The 19,591-nt window shown below is 41.3% G+C and overlaps 1 protein-coding gene and 1 long non-coding RNA gene across 15 annotated transcripts in view; one reads left to right on the top strand and one right to left on the bottom strand.

Moving 5' to 3' along the window:
- LAMA2 (laminin subunit alpha 2) overlaps positions 1-19,591 on the bottom strand; it is a 359,840-nt gene that overhangs the window by 13,750 nt on the left and 326,499 nt on the right. For 8 of the 13 annotated variants that reach the window (XM_083607541.1, XM_083607532.1, XM_083607529.1 and 5 more), the window contains 6 exons: positions 17,767-17,778; positions 14,121-14,241; positions 11,568-11,744; positions 9,785-9,933; positions 6,489-6,665; positions 4,590-4,785 (listed from right to left, as the gene is read on the bottom strand). In XM_083607541.1, coding sequence (XP_083463667.1) covers positions 4,590-4,785; positions 6,489-6,665; positions 9,785-9,933; positions 11,568-11,744; positions 14,121-14,241; positions 17,767-17,778 — 832 coding nt within the window. The remainder of the gene's footprint in view (positions 1-4,589; positions 4,786-6,488; positions 6,666-9,784; positions 9,934-11,567; positions 11,745-14,120; positions 14,242-17,766; positions 17,779-19,591) is intronic. The other 5 variants (XM_083607530.1, XM_083607533.1, XM_083607534.1 and 2 more) reach the window with 1 other exon arrangement.
- Positions 1-19,591, top strand: part of LOC310760031 — an 82,823-nt gene that overhangs the window by 21,895 nt on the left and 41,337 nt on the right. The gene's annotated exons all lie outside the window — the stretch shown is intronic.

Raw genomic sequence — 19,591 nt, 5'->3', positions numbered from 1 at the left:
ATGTGCAGCCCTGCCTCCTGCTGCTGCCTGGAGCAGAAGGTTGGAGGGTGGGAGATAATAATTTCCCACCATTTTGTATTCCACATAGGGCCCTTCACTTCTCCTGTCAGAAGCACACCATGATCACTCCAGCATCATGGAATTAATTAATTAATTAGCTAGCTAGCTTTATCACCCACCCTTCACCATAAATACATTTAAAAACTGATAAAAATCACATTTTTAAAAACAAACAAAGATAAAAACATTCCAAAATGGAACAATGGAATATCAGGTCAGCAAAAGAGGTGGGTTGCAACCCCCCCACCCCCAAAAGCAGCTAAACTGTCAAAGGCCAAGGTAAAGAGCATATGGGGAAAACTATACAATAAAGATGCTAAACATGCCGTATTTACTCGCATCTAATGCTCACCTTTTTTTGGCCAAATTATGTTGCGAAAATTAAGGTGCACATTAGATTTGAGGGGACATTTACATTCACCAGTAAATACTTTTTTTGGTTTCAAGGTTCTGAAACCTGAGGTGCGCATTAGATTCAATGGTGCATTAGACTCGAGTAAATACGGTACTTCTGTGGAGAGGGAGTGCCATAATTTAGGAGCAACCACAGAGAAAGCCCTCTCTCAGGCTGCTATTCCCAGTGGAACTGATCAGGGGTTGCAGTTGCTCTGAAAGCCATCTATGTAGAATGAAGTTAAAAAGGCTAAGCTCGTAACCAGTACATTATGAAATATATCAGAAGTATCTAAGACATTCACTGCTCAGATGACTCAACACTAAAGATATAATCGTCAGGCTGATGACTATAAAATGAAATTACATTGGTCTAATAAAGCGTTGAGAAGTGTGAACATTCCCTCATATTCAAAGCCACCTAGTAAGCATTTCAATAGTAACACATTTTTAAATGGTATCTGTGCTTGTTGCAGCAAACACCAAGTGTCTCTTGTGCCACTTTCAAAACAAATACACATTTTGTTATTTCCATAGTAAAGGCCTTTTGGAATCTATGCACTACTTCAGAATATTAGGCATTCTGAATAAAGTAGGATCCATTATTTTTCACCTGAAAATGATATTTCAAGGGACAATTGATATCACCTCAACATAAAAGAAATCTACTGAAGTATTCATCTTCCTTGCTTGGACATTGCGGCAGAAATTGTCAGAAATCTTAGCTATGTCAGCTTGTCAGCATATATAAAACCATTACCTTCTTAATGGCATCATTCCACTAAAATAGTAAACTGTTTAGAAGACAGACGAAAATACTATCATTTGGTTCATCAAGCAGAGTATTATCTACTCCAAAGGATAGCAGGAAATAAATCTGGGTCTATATACAAAGCATGCACTCATATTCCAGTTTGACTGGTATATGAACACAGAACTTCTCATATTGTATAAAATAATTATGTCAGTGGACTAACAAAATCTATTATTATTATTTATTAGTATACCGCCCTTCATCTGAAGATCGCAGGGCAGTTCACAACTTAAAAATACAAAATGAAAGCACAAAATATATATTAAAACAAAAACAAAAACCAACCAAAAACCACCCTACCACATTTAAAAGGCCATAGAATGTTATTCAGCTTGAAGCCTGGTTATAGAGAAACGTTTTCACCTGGTGCCTAAAGGTATGTAATGAGGGCGCCAGGTGAGTCTCCCTGGGGAGAGCATACCACAAATGGGGATCCACCACAGAAAAAGCTCATTCTTGTGTTGCCACCCTCTAGACCTCTTGTGGAGTAGGCACACAAAGAAGGGCCTCAGATGATGATTGCAGGGTCTGGATCGGCAGTCCTTGAGGCATTGTGTTCTCGAGCTGTTTAAAGGCTTTATAGCATTTTGAATTGGACCTGGAAACTAACTGGCAGCCAGTGTAGTTGGGCCAGGATTGGAGTTATATGCTCAGATCGTCTTGCTTCAGTGAGCTGCCTATCTGCCAAATTCTGCACCAGCTGAAGTTTCTGAACTGTCTTCGGAGGTGGCCCTACATATAATGTGTTATTACTTACTGTAGCCTCTTAGATTAAGATTAGAGCTTAATCTACCCAATTAAATCAGGAATGGAGAATCTGTGGTCCTCCAGATGTGTTGAATTCTTATCAGGCCCAGCCAGGATGGCCAATGGTTAAGAATGAAGGGAGTTGGAGTCCAACAACACCTTCATGGTTTCCTATACCATTCCTGAGCTAAGCATGTACAGTGTTTTGAATATATTGAAGTTCAACAAGTGGTGGTTAATTTTATCATTTTCCCTCTTTGCTTTTTGGATAACAAAGTTATTACAAAATATGTTTTGCAACTCTTGATCTTACTTCTGCAGTAAGTTAAGGTTTTGCTTGCTTTTATTCTTGCTATAATATACCATTTGGATATATCACCTGTCATTTACAATGAACAGCTGACAAGTCTGTTCTACCTACTTATGGATTGGCTACATGGCTGCAAAGGAAAGTGAAATGGAAAATTCATTTTAGGTCTTGTTTCAAGCTGGAAAACTATGACAATCTAGCATAAACTGTAGCATGGCTTAAACTGAAACCACCAGCTTCTGGTTGGAAATCTGGCTCAACTTGTTTGCATTCCCAACATATTATTGAACTATATGATTTAAAAAGAACTGGAAAATGAAATATTGCATTAATAAATGCATGTTACCATTATGCCACCTTGTGGGATTGAAGGAAAAGTGTTCTATATCATATTTATGAATCAATAAAGCACATCTACCATCCTCTATTATTATTAAGATTGATCTCGGCTAAAAAAATCATTCTTTTAGATTCCATCTTCTTTAGACAGACTATTTTAAGGCACACAGTTAGCAATAGTTACATAGAGTAGTTCAAAATGACTGATCCGTATGTTAAAAGTCATGCACAAAACTAGTCCACCAGAAAGCTACAAATGCACTGCTCTCAAAAGTTGTCTCTGCTAGACTTTTGGCAATTCTATTCTTCCACTGCAGTCTGTGCTGTTCAGAGGATCCCCTCGCTCTGCGGATAGACATTTCATGGGTTCATGGGAGGGCACAGGACAGGAAAGATGTGTCCTTCTACTCTGTCTTAGGACCCAACCCTCTGTCTATACTGTGGTGGTTGTAGTGGACGAGGAGAGATGCTGGCTTGATTTTCCACAGTGGCTTATATAGGACTATCTGATGAAACTAACAAACAGGTGTCAAGCAAAGTTTGAAATGCTGACATTCTGACCTATAAGTTCTATCTTTTGAAAGTGGAAAAGAGAAGAGATTGAGTAATGAGAATCGAAGCCTTTCTCCCTTTAGATGACAGGTTCATATACAAGCAACTGAAAAAGCACAAGTATCAGATAGGTGACAAAGGTAAAAATGAAGTGGTGAATTCTTTTTTGCAGTGGTATTCAGCTCACAAACACAACCTGGCTAAAGTTGATGTCCGGGTGGAATTTCATCAGAAAAGCCGTATTTTTCTCCTGGAAAGTGATTCCTAATGTTCTCAAAGGCACAGGAACCCTCATATCTGCTGTGTGAAATTTCCATCTTAGACCAGGTTTCTGATGAGGGTGAACCAAGGGTGAAGGTAGGGATAAAGACCAGGTTTCCCAGTGATATTTTGAGTATAAAATTAACTTACAAAAATATTAAATATATACTATATTCCTATGCTTTGCTCTAAAACAATAGTGATGAATGGAATTTATGTCTTCAAGTTGCAGCTCACATTAATCACCTCCTTGACTTGCTGGTTGTTAGGACTGTATTTGTTTGTTTATTTTTTAAAGTTCCCATGCTTTTCATCAGCTATCCATGGATACATTGTGCTGGTTTAATTCAGAAAGCAGAGAACGGCCAAAGAGGAGACAGAAAGAACCCCAAAGGACCGAAAGTTGATCCAGATTTCCATGGAAATTGAGAAGCTGGTGATAAAAGTTAAATGTTTCCCACAGTAATGAAGCAACAAGTGCTAACTTATGCATGCCTCTGTACTGATCATTCAGCTGAAAACTGGCGGCAGACTCACCATTTTGAGTTAAGCAGGAACTATGAGTGACTAATAAATCTCACTGAGTGGTATAGCGCGACCTACAAAGCTACACCCACAACACTTGAAATTGATCTTATGGCAAATGCATTTTGGGGGATTCAGCTGATAACATCTGCTTGCACAACGGGGCTTCCTTCCTCCTCCTGTGTGTCCTGAGCCCCCACCCCAAATTGGCTCGGGGGGGGGGGATGTTGAGAGAACCCCCAGAACAGGGCACAGGGGAAATGCTTGCCCTGATGGAATGACTGCCTTAGTGCAATCTTGAATTCCTCCCACTGGGATGAACTGATCATATTAGAGATTCAGCTTGTTCAGAGACAGCAGGCTTTGTGTTCCTGTTGTATTGCCCAGAAGAGGGATACCACCGAGATGCTGAACAAAGTCTCCATATGAAGCCCTATTTGCAAAGTGTTCAGTTAGCGAATCCAAGAAGTCGATTATGCACGATCGCCATAATCACTATGCAGTTACCAGTGCCAGGTAAAAACCTGTGATTATTTTTTTAACCCAACGCACCCACCCAATCACATCATAGAAACAAAGCACACTTACATGTGAAGGTGGGAAAGGGGGTGGCGGAGGAGATGTTGCACTCGCTATCTTTTCCGCAGTATCTGGTTCAGGACGGATCACAACTGTTGCACGGGAGATGTGATCCTCATCCTCTTTTTCATGCAGTGGGTCTTGATCAGGACACTGGCCAATATCTGCATTTTCGAAGGATAATGGCTGGGCAAAATCCATCGGACTGAAGAAAGACAATGAAGTCAGTGATGTTAAACAACAGGAATTCTTCAACTGGAAACTTTCACCATGATCAATAATTTTTAAATGTGCAGTTTGCCTTTTTGGAGGCAGTTGTTGAGGGGATTAGGAACTAATCTGATGAACTTGATGTAACACACAATTTTCCGAGATAATTCTGGATTATCTTTACAAGAGAATCCAGAACGTGCCGGTGTGTAGTGTTGAAGAAGACTGGGAAAACTAGGTTCAAATCCCTACATAGCCATGAAGCTTGCTCCCTTTTCCTTTGAAAATACACAAAGTTACCACCCACCTGTACTGGACAGTGCAGTGGGGCTGTGCTGCTTCCCCGACTGCCCTTCAGCTATGTTGCTCCTGGGACACAGAGAGGAAGATGCAAAGCAGAGGTGAGGTTGGCACAGTGGGACAGTGCAAATGCACCGGGGAAGCCAAACAGCTGCCCTGGTGTGCCTTCCACTACTGCCCCTTGCCCCTAGTGAGCATACATTTCCAAGAGTTGATGTATTGTTGGAGCTCCATGTGCAGCCTATAATTCAGGTACAGGTTCTGCTCACATTCAATGCTGCCAACATTAGTACGTAGAGACAGTGCCATGTAACACATATATGCTTCAGTGAATCGCTGATCATACAGTTGAAAATCACCTGGTTCAGCTAACATGTAAACCTGGAGCTAAGATGTCATGCTGTGTGTGGCCCTTCTGTGAACTGAACTGGACAGCTGCTAGTGCTTGAGACCTGGCACAACACTGGCGTGGCTATTACTCTGTTCAACATGTGCCTCAGCTAGTACATGACATGTGCCGGAAGATATGAAAAAGCATAGACATCAAATAGAGATCTTGTTCCACAAATTATTTCTGCATGTGTTTAATGAGTGTATAATTGTTCATTGCACACTACCCAGATAGCTTTACGTTATGGAGCAGCATACAAATATCATAAAATTTCAGCATCAGCTAACAGAGTTCTCATATATTCATTTTCAGTTCTTTTAAAATCACCATTAACTTGACTTTTTCCATCTGGTCTGACTAGCAGAACTTTCCTTTCATCAAGCCATCTGGTGTTTTACCGTGTCAGGAATAACATCAGCTATCATTGTGGTTGGTTTACTTTGTCAAAAATTAACATGGAAATTAAGAGTGTGGCATCTTTCTGATGCATATCACAAATGGTTGGGTTAGACCAGGCAAATATTGCTCAGCTGGCAACCTTATATCATATTATGGGCAAGCGCATATTGTCAGAATTTAAGACCTTGTTATGTAGAATAGTACAGGGGTGAGGAGACTCAGGCTTGTTGGATCTCCTTTCTATGTATTTTTTTACTAGAACCTGGAGACCTACCTATCAGAGGCACAGTTAAAATTAAAGCACAGGGTGCCTCTGAGCAGATTCTGACCATAGAAATTTGTTTTCCATACCAGAGTCCTTTCAAACAAAAAGCCACTCCTGGTTAGCTTTATTTATTTCAGCAGCCTAACATAGGTGGGAAAAGTATTGTTATTTTGGCTATTGTTATATGATTGGGATGTACTGCAAAGACCTACTGAGAGACCTACTAGTAGATCCCTATCTATCATATGCCTGCCAGTGGAATAACATCAGTTGGTTTCTATAAGCAACATAGCTTTATATCAATAGGTTGCTTTATATAACCTGGCAAAAAATAGATACTCACACAGCATTGATGACAAGGTTCCATATGCAGCCATCAAACGCAGGTATGTTCCTAATAGGAGCAATGTGGAATTCAGGTGGTGTCCCTCCCACAAAAAGCTTCTTAACGGAAACAGGTTGATCTGACGGGAGTCTTTGAGACTGGCTTCTGTCCTCATCTACTTGGATCACAAACAGCCTGCAAAATCAATGAAAATGACTTAATACACAAATACCCCGAGCCAAACTGATGCTCCTGCTGCCGTGCCTGCACCATAACACTGACGGATGCAGTTTTTGCTTTGTTTAAAGAGCTACAGGATGAGAGCCCAAACTGCTCTGGCTGAATAAAACCTCCAAACCAATAGAATATCAGTGAAATTAGTATGTGGATGAACTGAAAAGAAGAGCCTACAGACCGACAGCATTGCTACTGATAGAAACAATCAAGGCTACTTTTAGTGCTAAAGTATAATTTCCCACGGCCCACCAGGATAAAAAAATGAAAGGGGTCACATTTTGTTTGGTTCTTTATTTTCCTGGTTTTTCCCACTAGTTATTATGCTCTTGCTGAACAACAGTGAAGCCTCTTGAGTATGCTGACTGCTGGAATCCATGAAAGATGTATATTATATATTTTCAAAAGCCAAGTACACCTGTAGTGGCAATATAGCAACTAGCTTTAGCACCAGGGGGTCCTTTTGTACAAAGGGCCTATCCAGAATTCTGGACTAATAATAATAATGATTCCCCCCTAAAGAAACATAATTTCTACTTTGGTCTTTGTGGTGTCGTCTTAATTGCTGTGATTTCCATCGAAAGCTACACTCACACATGGCAATTTCCCCACCCCTTCCTTCCGACCGCAGCCTCTGTTTTCTCTGAAAAGTCTCAAATTTGAGGAAAGGCCCAAGTATATGAGTGTCTGGGAGAGGCCTGACCTAAGAGGGGACACCGTGTGGCTTGAGCACAGCGTGGCTTGGATGCAACCCGGTGTTGCAAATGTCATGCACTGCAGCCCTATACAGGTTTACTTGGAAGAAAGCCCTAATGAGTCCAATGGGACTTTATCCATAAGATGGCAGACAGTGTATTATTATTATTGCATGGATAGCTTTATAAGCATCCTGAAAGCAATATGTGTGAAAGTGGGTGGGCATGTCCGAGAGCCCAACAGCAGCTCATTCACCTCAGCTTAATGATAATATTGGGTATTCCAAAATGTAATATTTGTGCTGAAGTGTACAACCAAAGATGAAAATATCTACTGGGGCCAGATGTGAGGCTACCTGAGGACTGGAAAGAGTTGCTCGGTGCATTTGTGCAAAAACTTGCAGAAACCATTTTGGGTTTTCTTACATTCTGTCGAAGGTTTTGCAGCTAGGCTAAATGATCCTGAGTCCCCCCCCCCCCCAGCTTCAGGTGTCTGTGCCAGCGAATGGAATAGCAATAACTCCACATTAGATGTTCTCAATTTTTGGATACCTTCTTCCCAGTAAAGCTGGACATTCTTAGGCTTGCTTGATTCTCCTGTAGCTGATAATACCTGTTCCTGGTTAAATGCCTAATAATTTACGAAGCCCTCTGCTATTGTTCAAGAGAAAATGTTTATGCACTCTGATGCAGAAGACCAGCACATGATGATATGCCTTAGTCCTCAATGCTGTCCTATAATTATCCTGGAATGGGAAGCAATTAGTTTATAATCATATGGGTAATTAGCTTTCTGAAGAGTTTTCAAAAATGTCCTCTGCTTTTAATAAAATGAAGCTTGGGTAATGATTAGCAGATGAAGAGGTTTGTTCATTTTTACTCCAGCCCAGTTTATGGGAAAATGAAGTCTGTTGTGTATGTGTTTTGGACAGTTACGAAAATCACAAGCATGAGCCTATTTCTGTATTTCTGTCCACTAGAGGGTGCTGTAAAAGCAGTGATGAGCTGGCATTAGCAGTCCTTACAGGGTAGCAAATAACATAATCCTGTGTATTATATACAGCATTATTATTTGGTTTGTTAAGTGAAAGGATTTCCTTTGCATTCTGCTAGATATTGTAGTATTATCAATACTTGTCAGCTTGCATTTTGTCATTTATGGTGACATTTAAAGAAAATTAAAAACCTGACTTTAGGAACTTGAAGTTTAAACAAGTACCAAGGAGGCTGACAAAACATGTTTTTGCTTGGGAATAAGGTCATGGGTTAGAGAACGAGGAAGATTCTGAGGAAATGGAATGAATGGATTTACTTGTTAAGATATTTATTAGAGCTGCAGGGCCTCCAACAGAAAGTGCGCTTTGACATAATAAGGGATAAAAACTAATAACCAAAGTAATCCTTTCTGGCCTCCAAGCCAGCATAGCCCATGGTGGCTCCAGAAGCATTGTAGGGTGGATGGATGAGTGCTTTATGCTATGTTATCAGTATTATCTTATGTTACATTATTTATATATGTTATGTTGTTATTTTATGTTTTCAGTGGATGCACATTAGGGCTGCACCAAATACCTGCAGGCATAAATACCTGGATTGATAGTGCTATTTTGTAGGGCATGTGTGTTGATGTGTTTAAAAAGCCCCTTCCCCCACCTCAGACAGATCTTTTTCATTTTTGTTCCTTGCCATCTGCAGGACTGCCCCTAAAACAGGTGGCAGGGGCCCCCTTGAATGTTGATTATTACATTTGTATCCTATTCCATGACTTCGAGACATGATTTATCCCTAACATCTAAGACAATGTTCAAACACTGCACCTGCACCACGGCATCTAGCAGCATGTGCTAGTGTGAACCAATGACGTTGCTATGTTGCTGCGAGCCACCAACGCCTTAGCTCTTCCTTTTCCTTATTCCCTCTCTCCTCCCGATTGCCCTGACTCTTAAAGATATAGGGCCCTTTTCCAGTTCAGAAGGCATCAATCCCCAACCTTCCCATAGTTTCATGTGAGAAACTTATAAAGAAGTTTCAGGTGTTGTGAATTCGGCGTGGGCGTCGTTAGGTCTTGATGTTGCTATTCCTTCTCATTGGAAGCTGTTCCTTAATATTAGTTCAAGATCCAATTCCTCAGCCACACAAATTAGATTAATAAAGTGTATTTGCAAAAAGTATCAAAGGTTAACATAGCAATTTAGATTAATGAAAATCTTAAGCGGCAATGCCTACACTAAAGCGTGACCTATGCCATAATGAAATCATCACTGTCAGAAGATGACTTTTAAATGAAAGCTGCACAGAGATTTCATTCTCCTCTCCTCATAGTTTCAGTTACTGGGCTAGAACAAATGTTCAGGGTTACAGTACCCCTATATTCTGAGTTATTACCCTCCGAGTCTTTCTATTCGGATGCTGTGTTCTCTGCCATCATGAAACTCGCCAGATGCAGGTTTGATGGTGATCCTGCGAGGGTCCCTTATCCCGGTAGAGACGTGCACTTCTAGTCGACCACTGTTCAGGAACACAGCATAATAGGCCTGCAATAGGAACCAGCATTTTAAAGGAAGCCCTTAACGCCTTTGTGTATTTATAAGATCATTCTCAAACAACGTGCCACACCCTCCCTGTATGGCAGAAAATAACACTTTCATCCTTTCAGCTTCCATTTATTTTATTACGGATGAGCCATGAACATGTCAAATCTTAGCCATGACTGACAGTGGCCTGAAATTATCACAGATTTCTAAAATGTAGTACAGTGGTACCTTGGTTCTCGAACGTAATCAGTTCCAGAAGACTGTTTGAGTTCCAAAATGTTCGAAAACCAAGGCGCAAAGGGCTGTCCGCAAATTCAATTGAGAAAACTGAAAAACATGCAGCGGAAACCATTCGACTTCCAAGGCATGCTTGAGAATGGAAGCATTTCACTGTTTGGGTTCCAAAATGTTTGTCAACAGAGTCGTTCAAGAACTGAGGTACCACTGTACAGTGAGATGATGGTTGCTGCAGTCTAAAACAGCTGGAGGACTACCCTTGCACTGCCTGATCAGTGGCAAGTGATTGTTAAGTAAATTGGAAAACAGTTTTCACAGAAACCATGAAATGAACCAAAACATTGTCCTGTAGGTACTGTATAGTACATTAAGTGTTTCCTGCTATGTCTCTATTTAGTTCACAGGGGCGGAAACCATAGAACAGCAGCATTATGGACATATCAAGAGGAATAACGATACATCTGTGGTAGGGTACATGGCCCATGGTCTAGGTCATGGGTCACCTGCAGGTGCCATGGCACCCATGAAGGCTTACAGTGGTGGCCCTGGGTAGGTCCTAGAAATAATTTTATAAGGCACTGTGGTCTAAACCACAGAGCCTAGGGCTTGCCAGTCAGAAGGTCGGCAGTTCGAATCCCCGCGACGGGGTGAGCTCCTGTTGCTCAGTCCCAGCTCCTGCCAACCTAGCAGTTCAAAAGCACGTCAAAGTGCAAGTAGATTAATAGGTACCACTCCAGTGGGAAGGTAAACGGCATTTCCGTGTGCTGCTCTGGTTCGCATCACCGAGAAGCTGTACGCCGGCTCCCTTGGCCAGTAAAGCGAGATGAGCACCGCAACACCAGAGTCGTCCGTGACTGGACCTAATTGTCAGGGGTCCCTTTACCTTTAAACTCTGCAGGTACCTAATAAGTGATGTCTGAAATGAGAATGGCGTGGGCGGAATTTACCTAACCAGCAGAAACCCTGTGCAGGGTCTTCCACTTGCCCGACAGAGTTTTCATTTTTCTGCAAACCCTCAAAATTGGCTCAGGGTGGAGGCGATTATCTCTCATAATTTTGTGTTATGCCACACATTCCTCCATGACAGCTATTTTGTAATTGTCTCCTCCAACACTCTCTCAGCTTTCAAAATGTGCCCACTAGTCCAAAATGTTTGGGAGCCCCTTGTCTAGGTGTACCAAATGGACCAAACGTCTGATATGTCAGCTTAATGAGATCCCTTCCCCTTCAAACTTTGATAGGAACAACTTTCAAGGAAACGTTCTGAATCTCCAACTTATTTCCCTTCCCACACAACATAAAGACAAAATAGTCCCTGCAGTGCAGGAGCTGAACAATATCTTTGGCCAACGAAGATGCGGCAAACAAGCAACCCAGTTTCTGGTATCATCCTGTACCTGCCCAGTCTGCCTGCGTTTTCTCCGTGGGGGTACAGGCGCCCCACTAGTACCAAAGAGTATGATGCCAGATTCATTTCTGGTGCTGAAGGACAAGTGGATTTCTGTTCCCACATTGAGCGAGACTGGTGGCAGCTCCACAAAGCCCGGTTTCGGGAAGCTGACTGTGTAGATATTCTGCAGAAAAGAAGGGACTGGATGAGTTTGACCCAGAACAGGAAAACTTTCTTGCAACAATAAACAGCTCAGCAGTTTACATTCAAAGTGCTGTGCAAACATTTGCCCATCTGTTAAATCACCCAATATCAGAAAACATTTGGAAAAGTAGATTCAGCTAAAAAGAGCTGCACAGTCCAGTCTTGTTCCAGCATTATTATTATTTTGAGGCTTTGTACACAACACGGACTATTCTGAGATCTGCAAGTACTCCTAAGCAAATACATTTCCTAATATTCTTTTTCTTTGGGAGGGAGGTTGGTTTTTAAGTATGATGTGTGTGCATCCTGAGTCATGGAAGTCAGTTTGACAGGGAGCCAAAATTTTTGGGTCACATGGTGATGAAGCTAGTCATGGCTAGGGTCGACAAGTTGCAAGTCAGAGAGCCTTCAAAACCCCCAGTGCAGAGAGATATGTGGGTTCTGCAGCCTCTTCCCCACTTCCTCATCTTACCACTTGCCCTCTTTCCCAACTGGCTGCTGTGAGTACAATTCCAAAGGGTCACATGTGCTGGACCGAGGAAAGAACAAGGAGAAAAACTCCCAAGGCTGCCTTCAGGGAGGATTTCCAAGAGATACCACAGGTCTCTGGGTTGCAGCCTGTTCACCCCAGTCATGGAAGTTGAACTGCAAATAGACTCTAGGTCTTGAAACTAAAACAAGTTGTTGTTTTTAATCACAACCATTTTCAAGACAGTTCCCTGCTTGTTAAAACACTGGTGAGAACTTGTCAATATGCAGAGAACTTTCTTGGAATTAAGTCACATGCACAAAACCTTCCTGATGGTTACTGGTGATGGGAGTGGCCCAGCAGAAGATCTTCCACAATTCCAAAATGTAATATTAATGTATTTATTTACTGAATTATTCACTTGCTGCCTGTTTGGACGCAGCCTAAAAATAATCCATTTTAATTCATTAATATACTTTCCCAGCCCTTCCTTGCCCCACTGGTATGTGACGTACTTTATGGAAGATCCAAATCCTGACAAGTGAGCCTCAGTTGTGGTGTTAAATCTGAATAGGATTCTGCTTCACACACGTTATGGTTACCTTTACCTGCCTTGTCCCCACAGTGTGGTTGCTTGCACTTTAAAATGAATCCGCTCATACATTAGGCTCCACTGTTTGTCACTGCCTTCCTATCTGGGCTAAGCACTTCAGCTCGTCTCCTGAATCCAACTCATAAATAAGGCATGTACTGCCCATGGCTCTACAGTTCTCACACTGGGAGATATTAAGGATGAACTGAAGAGGGGCTGTATGTCACAGAATATTGAATCGTATTTTTAAAAAACATGAGATTGCTTAAGGACCGCTTGTACATACAGCATTATGATGATATTCAGGATTAATTCTGACCACAGTCTGCTAAGGACTACTTTTGTACAACTCACTGAAATGAAATGGTCTCATCTTGAAGATCAAAGAATAATAAATTCTAGACTTGGAAGGAACCCCAAGGGCCATCAGCTTCAAGCCCCTGCAATGTAGGAATCACAGCTAAAGAATTCCTAACAGAAGGCTATTTAACCACTGTTTAAAAACCTCCAATTAAGGAGAGTCTGCCACCTTCCGAGATAGTTTGTTCCATCGTTGAACAGCTGTTACTATCAGAAAGTTCTTCCTAATGTTTACTCTGAATCTCCTTTCTGTAATTTGGTTTGAGTCCTACCCTTTGAAGCAGCAGAAAACAAGCTTGCTCCATGTTTCAGTGATAGCTGTTCGGAAAGATGGATAATGAAGAGGGCCACAAGTCAAATAGTGTTAGGCATTACGATAATCATGCAGAAGCAATTTTCCATGGGAATTGAATGACATGTTGTAGGTCCTCATTGCAACTCTGTAAGTCCCATACAAATAGGAGTGGCGGGAGGGGGGAGGGGAAGCAGTCACTTCCTCCAAGCAAGATGGCAGTGGGGCAACTTTGTTAATGGAATTGTATGTCGCAGAATGAAGAAGAAGAAGAAGAAGAAGAAGAAGAAGAAGAAGAAGAAGAGAAGTTTGGATTTGATATCCCGCTTTATCACTACCCTAAGGCGTCTCAAATTGGCTAACAATCTCCTTTCCCTTCATCCCCTACAACAAACACTCTGTGAGGTGAGTGAGGCTGAGAGACTTCAGAGAGAAGTGTGACTAGCCCAAGGTCACCCAGCAGCTGCATGTGGAGGAGCGGGGAAGCGAACCCAGTTCCCCAGATTACGAGTCCACTGCTCTTAACCACTGCACCACGCCGACCTCCTTCATCCTCAGGAATTTCCTTGCCAGAGCTGCTTGTTGATAAAACATGGAGCAATCATTTTAAGATCATTGAAGGAAACATGGAAAGCAAACTAACCTCCAGTGTACAGCCTTTGGTAATGCCCACAAAGTCAGGACTGCTCAGAAGATTGTATGGCGTCCGAGAAATTTCAATATCCTTGATGCAGCCTGAGTATTTCTTTGTGTTTACTTCAGGCCTGCAAAAATAAGGTCAAAGCAGGTTTAGTCATGAGTAAAAACAGTCACAAAAGGGCTAAAACAGTTTTCCATATTACTGTTTTAAACATTCTGACCACAATCCAGAGGATGTTAGTCACGTAGATCACAAAACCTACAGATTTCAATGGGAATAATAATAATAATAATAATAATAATAATAATAATAATAATAATAATTGATGATAGCACAGTCCAGAATATTAAAATGCTAAACATTCTACCAGAAGAATAAAGTTATCAATGACTAACTGCCCCTGGATTTCAGCCTTTTACATAAATTCTGCTTCTCATCATTTACCAAAGATACAGACCTTTTCCCTACTTCTGCATTTAATGTCACTGTTATCTCTGTGTAAAATGTAGCAGGATGACAAAATAATAGGTTATTCTCCAGGAAGTGTAGAAAGATAAAGGTTAGAAAACTTTTTGACAGTTTGCCTATTTACATGAAGTATTTTCTTTAGACATGTGGAAGAAGTAACATATGAGCCACGTGCCCAATTATTTAGTTGTGCTCACATCACAAAAATGTTAGCAACCTACTGTGAATTCAAAGTTTCTCCTATGTTCAGGAATATAGCAGAGGCGAGGGACTTTTGTCCCAGAAAATGGTGCTGGAGCACAACTTATTTTCACCAGCACAGTCATGGTTGATGAGATGATTTCTGCTTTGCAGAGGGTTGGACTAGATGACCCTTTTTGGTCCCCCCTCCAACTCTACAATTCTATGATTCTATCACTTGAATACCCACAGCCTGAGTTTTGTGATCTGCCAGAAGGGCAGCAGAAGGATAGTGTTAGTATCTCTCAGAAGCCTTTATACTGAGCACCAAACCAGGAGCAGTTTTGTTTGAATGTTTATCATATTCACGCATCACTCCTCTGGCTTGGAAAAGCTGCTTCATAAATGTTGATTTTTCCTGAAACAGCAGCCTTCCTGAAGCAGCAGCAACTGCAGTTAACCCTCTGATCCATGTTAACGGTTGATGGAAAGAAAGACTGGGCCTCTTGAGATGTGGATACAATCTGGCCAATTGACCAGATCAGACAAGTAAAATACTCGCATGAAAATAATACAAAACATTAGTATTAAATAAGGTAAAAAACAATTCACAGTTCATAGAATTAGAAAGCCCAGTTCATATACCCATATATGTATGTGCATATATGCACATGCACAAAAATATATCTACGATCTTAATTTAAAAACAACATTATAATATAGAATATCAACAACTTGGATGTCCCCCAATAGCTTTTTTCTGCTGTGGCATTTTTATTTTTTATTTTTGCATTTTGTAGCCATCTCAGCAAAGCATAGCATGTCTATTTCAAAAGCTGCAAGTACTTTAGAGTTCATACCAAAAAAAGAAACAAAAGAAAATCTCAATTCTATGTTACTGCTAGTTGAAGGTTCTAAAGTCTCCCTGTGGGCACCAATAGAGCTTCAGAAAGTTCTGAGAAAGGCAAACACAATTTCTTTCCAACTTTGAACATTTTTCTATGTTTCATCTCCTACATTTTCTTCACGCACTGATCCACAGTAGCAGAGCTTTTCTGCAGCCTAACAACCTGTAATTCCATCTGTCTCACCAAGCAAATCTTGCCAGAGTTTCATAGCCACTGAGGCTCAAACTACATGTTAATCAAAGTTCTAAGACTCTCTCTCCCACCTCAGTTTTTCTTATGCTATAGCAGGCTGGGGAGGGTTGTGTCTGAGCACACAGATGTGCTGAAAAAGGGTACTTAAACCTTTCAACGCTCCTGACATTTCCCAGCTAAAAATGACCCTCACCAAGATATTTGTTTCAAGAGAAAGTTATGGAAAAGATTTATCTGCATCTTCTTTCACATGCATTCTCTCTCTCTCTCTCTCTCTCTCTCTCTCTCTCTCTCTCACACACACACACACACATTCTTTGAGCCTCAAGAACCATCTAATTTTCCCAACACCACTTGAATGCAGTTTTACATAACAACAGCAGTGTGAGACTCTACCTCACTGGGCAACCTTCAGGTACACAGACTTTAATTCCGGGGCTGCCAAAAATATCTCCAAAAGGATATAATTTACTTCTGTATAAGAGCTATGATATGCTTTAACTTAAATTCAAATTTTAACATTGCATGAACCCATCTGTGGGATCCCTCTTTATTAGATGCACCTGAGGAAATAATTGTAGTTGTCTAGACAGTGCGCAAAATATGGAGGCTGAGGTTTGCTTTTTATAATTCAGCGGAAGATAAGCAGGGTTTCCAGGCTCATCAAGAGAGACTAACCCAAAATGAATGTATGTCCCAATCAAATTTTGGTGGTACTGGGAGATGGTGCTAAATGTTTGGGGAATGGATGGTTAAAGTTTCAGTTGTGTTTTCTTTAAGGTTTTTTTTTTCTTTTTTCTTTTACTTGCATATATACAAGCTGGTAAACTTTCATTTTGCTTTCTTTTGTCCTTTTAAGAAGTAAGCCAAGCCAAGATTACATGGTCACAGAATACTGTTGCCATGAGGCAGTCTGGCCCATATTTGTATAGAAAAGGCAGCCTGTCTGCCAAGATTTCCTCACTAAAACATCACTTGCCTTGGGGGCTGGTGTGGGTTGGCTTTCTTCTTAAGAGGGAGATGAAGAGGAAAAAGAAAGAAAGCCGTTACCACCTTGTAAAATGTAAATAAAAATACCCCACATCTAAAATCGTGGAGACTGTTGCACGCCCCTCAGAAAGTTACAGAAGTTCTGTCCCCCTTTCATCACCTTTGGGAAGACTTTGGGTTCAGGCTTTAGTTAGGATAGCTATGTGGGGGTATCCAAGTACAATGGCAGTGCACCTATGAATATTAGTTTTCTGGGGCAAGCCAAAGGCTATCACCCTTGCACTCTGCTTATGGTAGAGATTATTTTGCTGGCAGATTGCTGGCCTACAGAGACTTGATCCAATAAGACAATTCTTATGTTCCTGAACATATACAGAAAACATATATGCCAGAAAGAGCCTGCATTGCACGGAGAGGTTGGAGAGTCAAGTGTCCCTCCCTGCAGTTTGCTGAGAAAATAAACAATCTCTTGTGATTGACACTCCATTCTCACAGATTTCTGCACGTGTTCGATCACTAATTTGCTCTGCGCTGAACAGAAACTCTTAACTGCTTTTTATTTTTTTAAAAAAATACAGCTTGTACTTCTGATATAATTAATTTTTAAAAGGAAAAAAAAGGAAAAGAAAACCCAACACAGCAAGATATAAACAGCTGTGTGAAGATGCTAGGCTAAGTGTTTGTTGCTGCAAGTGTGTGCGCAGCATGCGGCAAGGCTGTGTTAAGCACTGAGGAGCAGCTTGATTTGCTGCAGCAGGATCCATTGCCAAATGAACAGCCCCAGAGCAACAGCTGGAACAGATACAGACACAAATTGCTTTTTGCTTCGCCACCTGTTGCAAGCTGCGCTTAACCCATGCAGAGCGCGAGGCATGCAATATTGCTTGAAATTTGACGGTTTTTTTTTTTACCTGGATTTCATACTAGGATAAAAATGAACAGAGAAAGAGAGAGAGGAAGGAAAAAAAATACAATTTTGTTTATTATTTGCAATTATAACATTTATAACAAACCAAATTCTTATAATGATACAGACTGTTCAGTCTGCTTAAGATTCAGGCCACTTTCTTTAAAATATACACCCATGGCTTTTAACAAACCACCCACTGCCCTTCCGTAAGACTTGCATGCTGGGAAGCAACTGACCCAGAAATCCTCAGAATGTTTAAAAAATTAGCCAACTGACCACCACCTTTCTCTGCAGCCCCACACGATGTCTGTAAATAGCAGAAGTTCTAACCAAGAAAGTCAAGTATGTTAGGCTGGAGGAGCTTCCGCCAACCTTAAGCCCACCCCCTAATTCCTGGACTACCTTCTCTATAGAGGGGGAAGACACCTAGACCTGCTGGTGAAGGGAAGAGGTCAGGGCACAGACAAGATCCCTCACTGAGGGTAAGGCATTAAGAACGGCTTGTTGCAAATCCAGCAGTAGCTGATGGGCTCTCCCACTTTTCAGGCCTGCAATATCAACTGGCAGTTTTGACCATCACTTGTGTGAGGCCACTGCACCCTAGGATCCTTTGGGAGAGAGCAAACATTGCCAGCAATCGCTGGGTCCTTCTGGATCGAAGGAGATAGCTAGTTGGGGAGGTCCATGGAAAATCTTCCATCATCTTTAAGTTGCACCCTCCTTCAATACAGTGGTACCTTGGGTTAAAAACACCTCAGGTTACAAACACTTCAGGTTACAGACTCCGCTAACCCGGAAGTAGGACCTCAGGTTAAGAACTTTACCTCAGGATGAGAACAGAAATCACGCGCCAGCAGCGGGAGGCCCCATTAGCTAAAGTGGTACCTCAGGTTAAGAATGGTTTCAGGTTAAGAATGGACCTCTGGAATGAATTTAGCTCGTAACCAGAGGTACCACTGTATCATTCTTCTTGATCAAAGGGCTGGATCACCTTTCCTATAAGGAAAAGCTGAAACATTTGGGAGTTTCGGAAAGAAGAGGAATAACTGGGACATAACACAGGTATGTAAAATGATGGAGAAAGAGTGGCTTGAGGGAAATTTTCTTCTCATAATACTAGAACTCAGGGCCACCCAACAAAACTGATTGGTAGAGTGTTCAGGGCTGATAAAAGTTCTTCACACAATGCACAAGTAACTTATGGAATTCAGTTGCACATTATGTGGTGGAGGCTGGTAGCTTAGATAGCTTTTAAAAAAGCATTTGTGGAAAACGGGTCTCTCAAAGGACATTAACCACAATAGCCAAATGGAACTTCCTTGTCCTACTTGTGAGTTTCCAGACATGTCTGGATGGCCACTGGATACTTTGGTGACACAGCTGTAATTTATGTGACACAGCTCTTATGTTAGGGTTTCTACATGACACACAAAATAAGGTCATTTATGTTGAGCTCCAGCTCAATTCCTGATTTCTTAAAAATGACCTGTGACCTGAACAGCTAACAAGCAAATTTTAAAACAACAATAACAGTGCAATAGTGGCTGTTTGGCTCTGTAGCAGCCCAGTAGCCTATCTAGATCTCTCTGCCTATGCAATGACTTCATCATTGTTATTCTTTCATGGAAACTGAACTGATATAGGTGAATGGGTTTACCTGTGTTGCACAGTATCGGCACTTTGTACCAGAGATATTTTTTCCATTGCAAAAATGTTTCTGTAAACTTTGATAAAGGTTCCAGAGTTTGTTTCAAAACAGAAAACACCGATTACACTCCAGCACCTCATCAACTCATTTAGCATTAACGAAGACAGGAAAGCATATG

This window comes from Podarcis filfolensis (genome assembly GCF_964270895.1).
Source record: "Podarcis filfolensis genome assembly, chromosome: 3".
NCBI lineage: Eukaryota > Metazoa > Chordata > Lepidosauria > Squamata > Lacertidae > Podarcis > Podarcis filfolensis.
The sequence above is the reverse complement of the archived record's forward strand: the minus strand, read 5'-3'. Positions and strand labels throughout refer to the sequence as shown.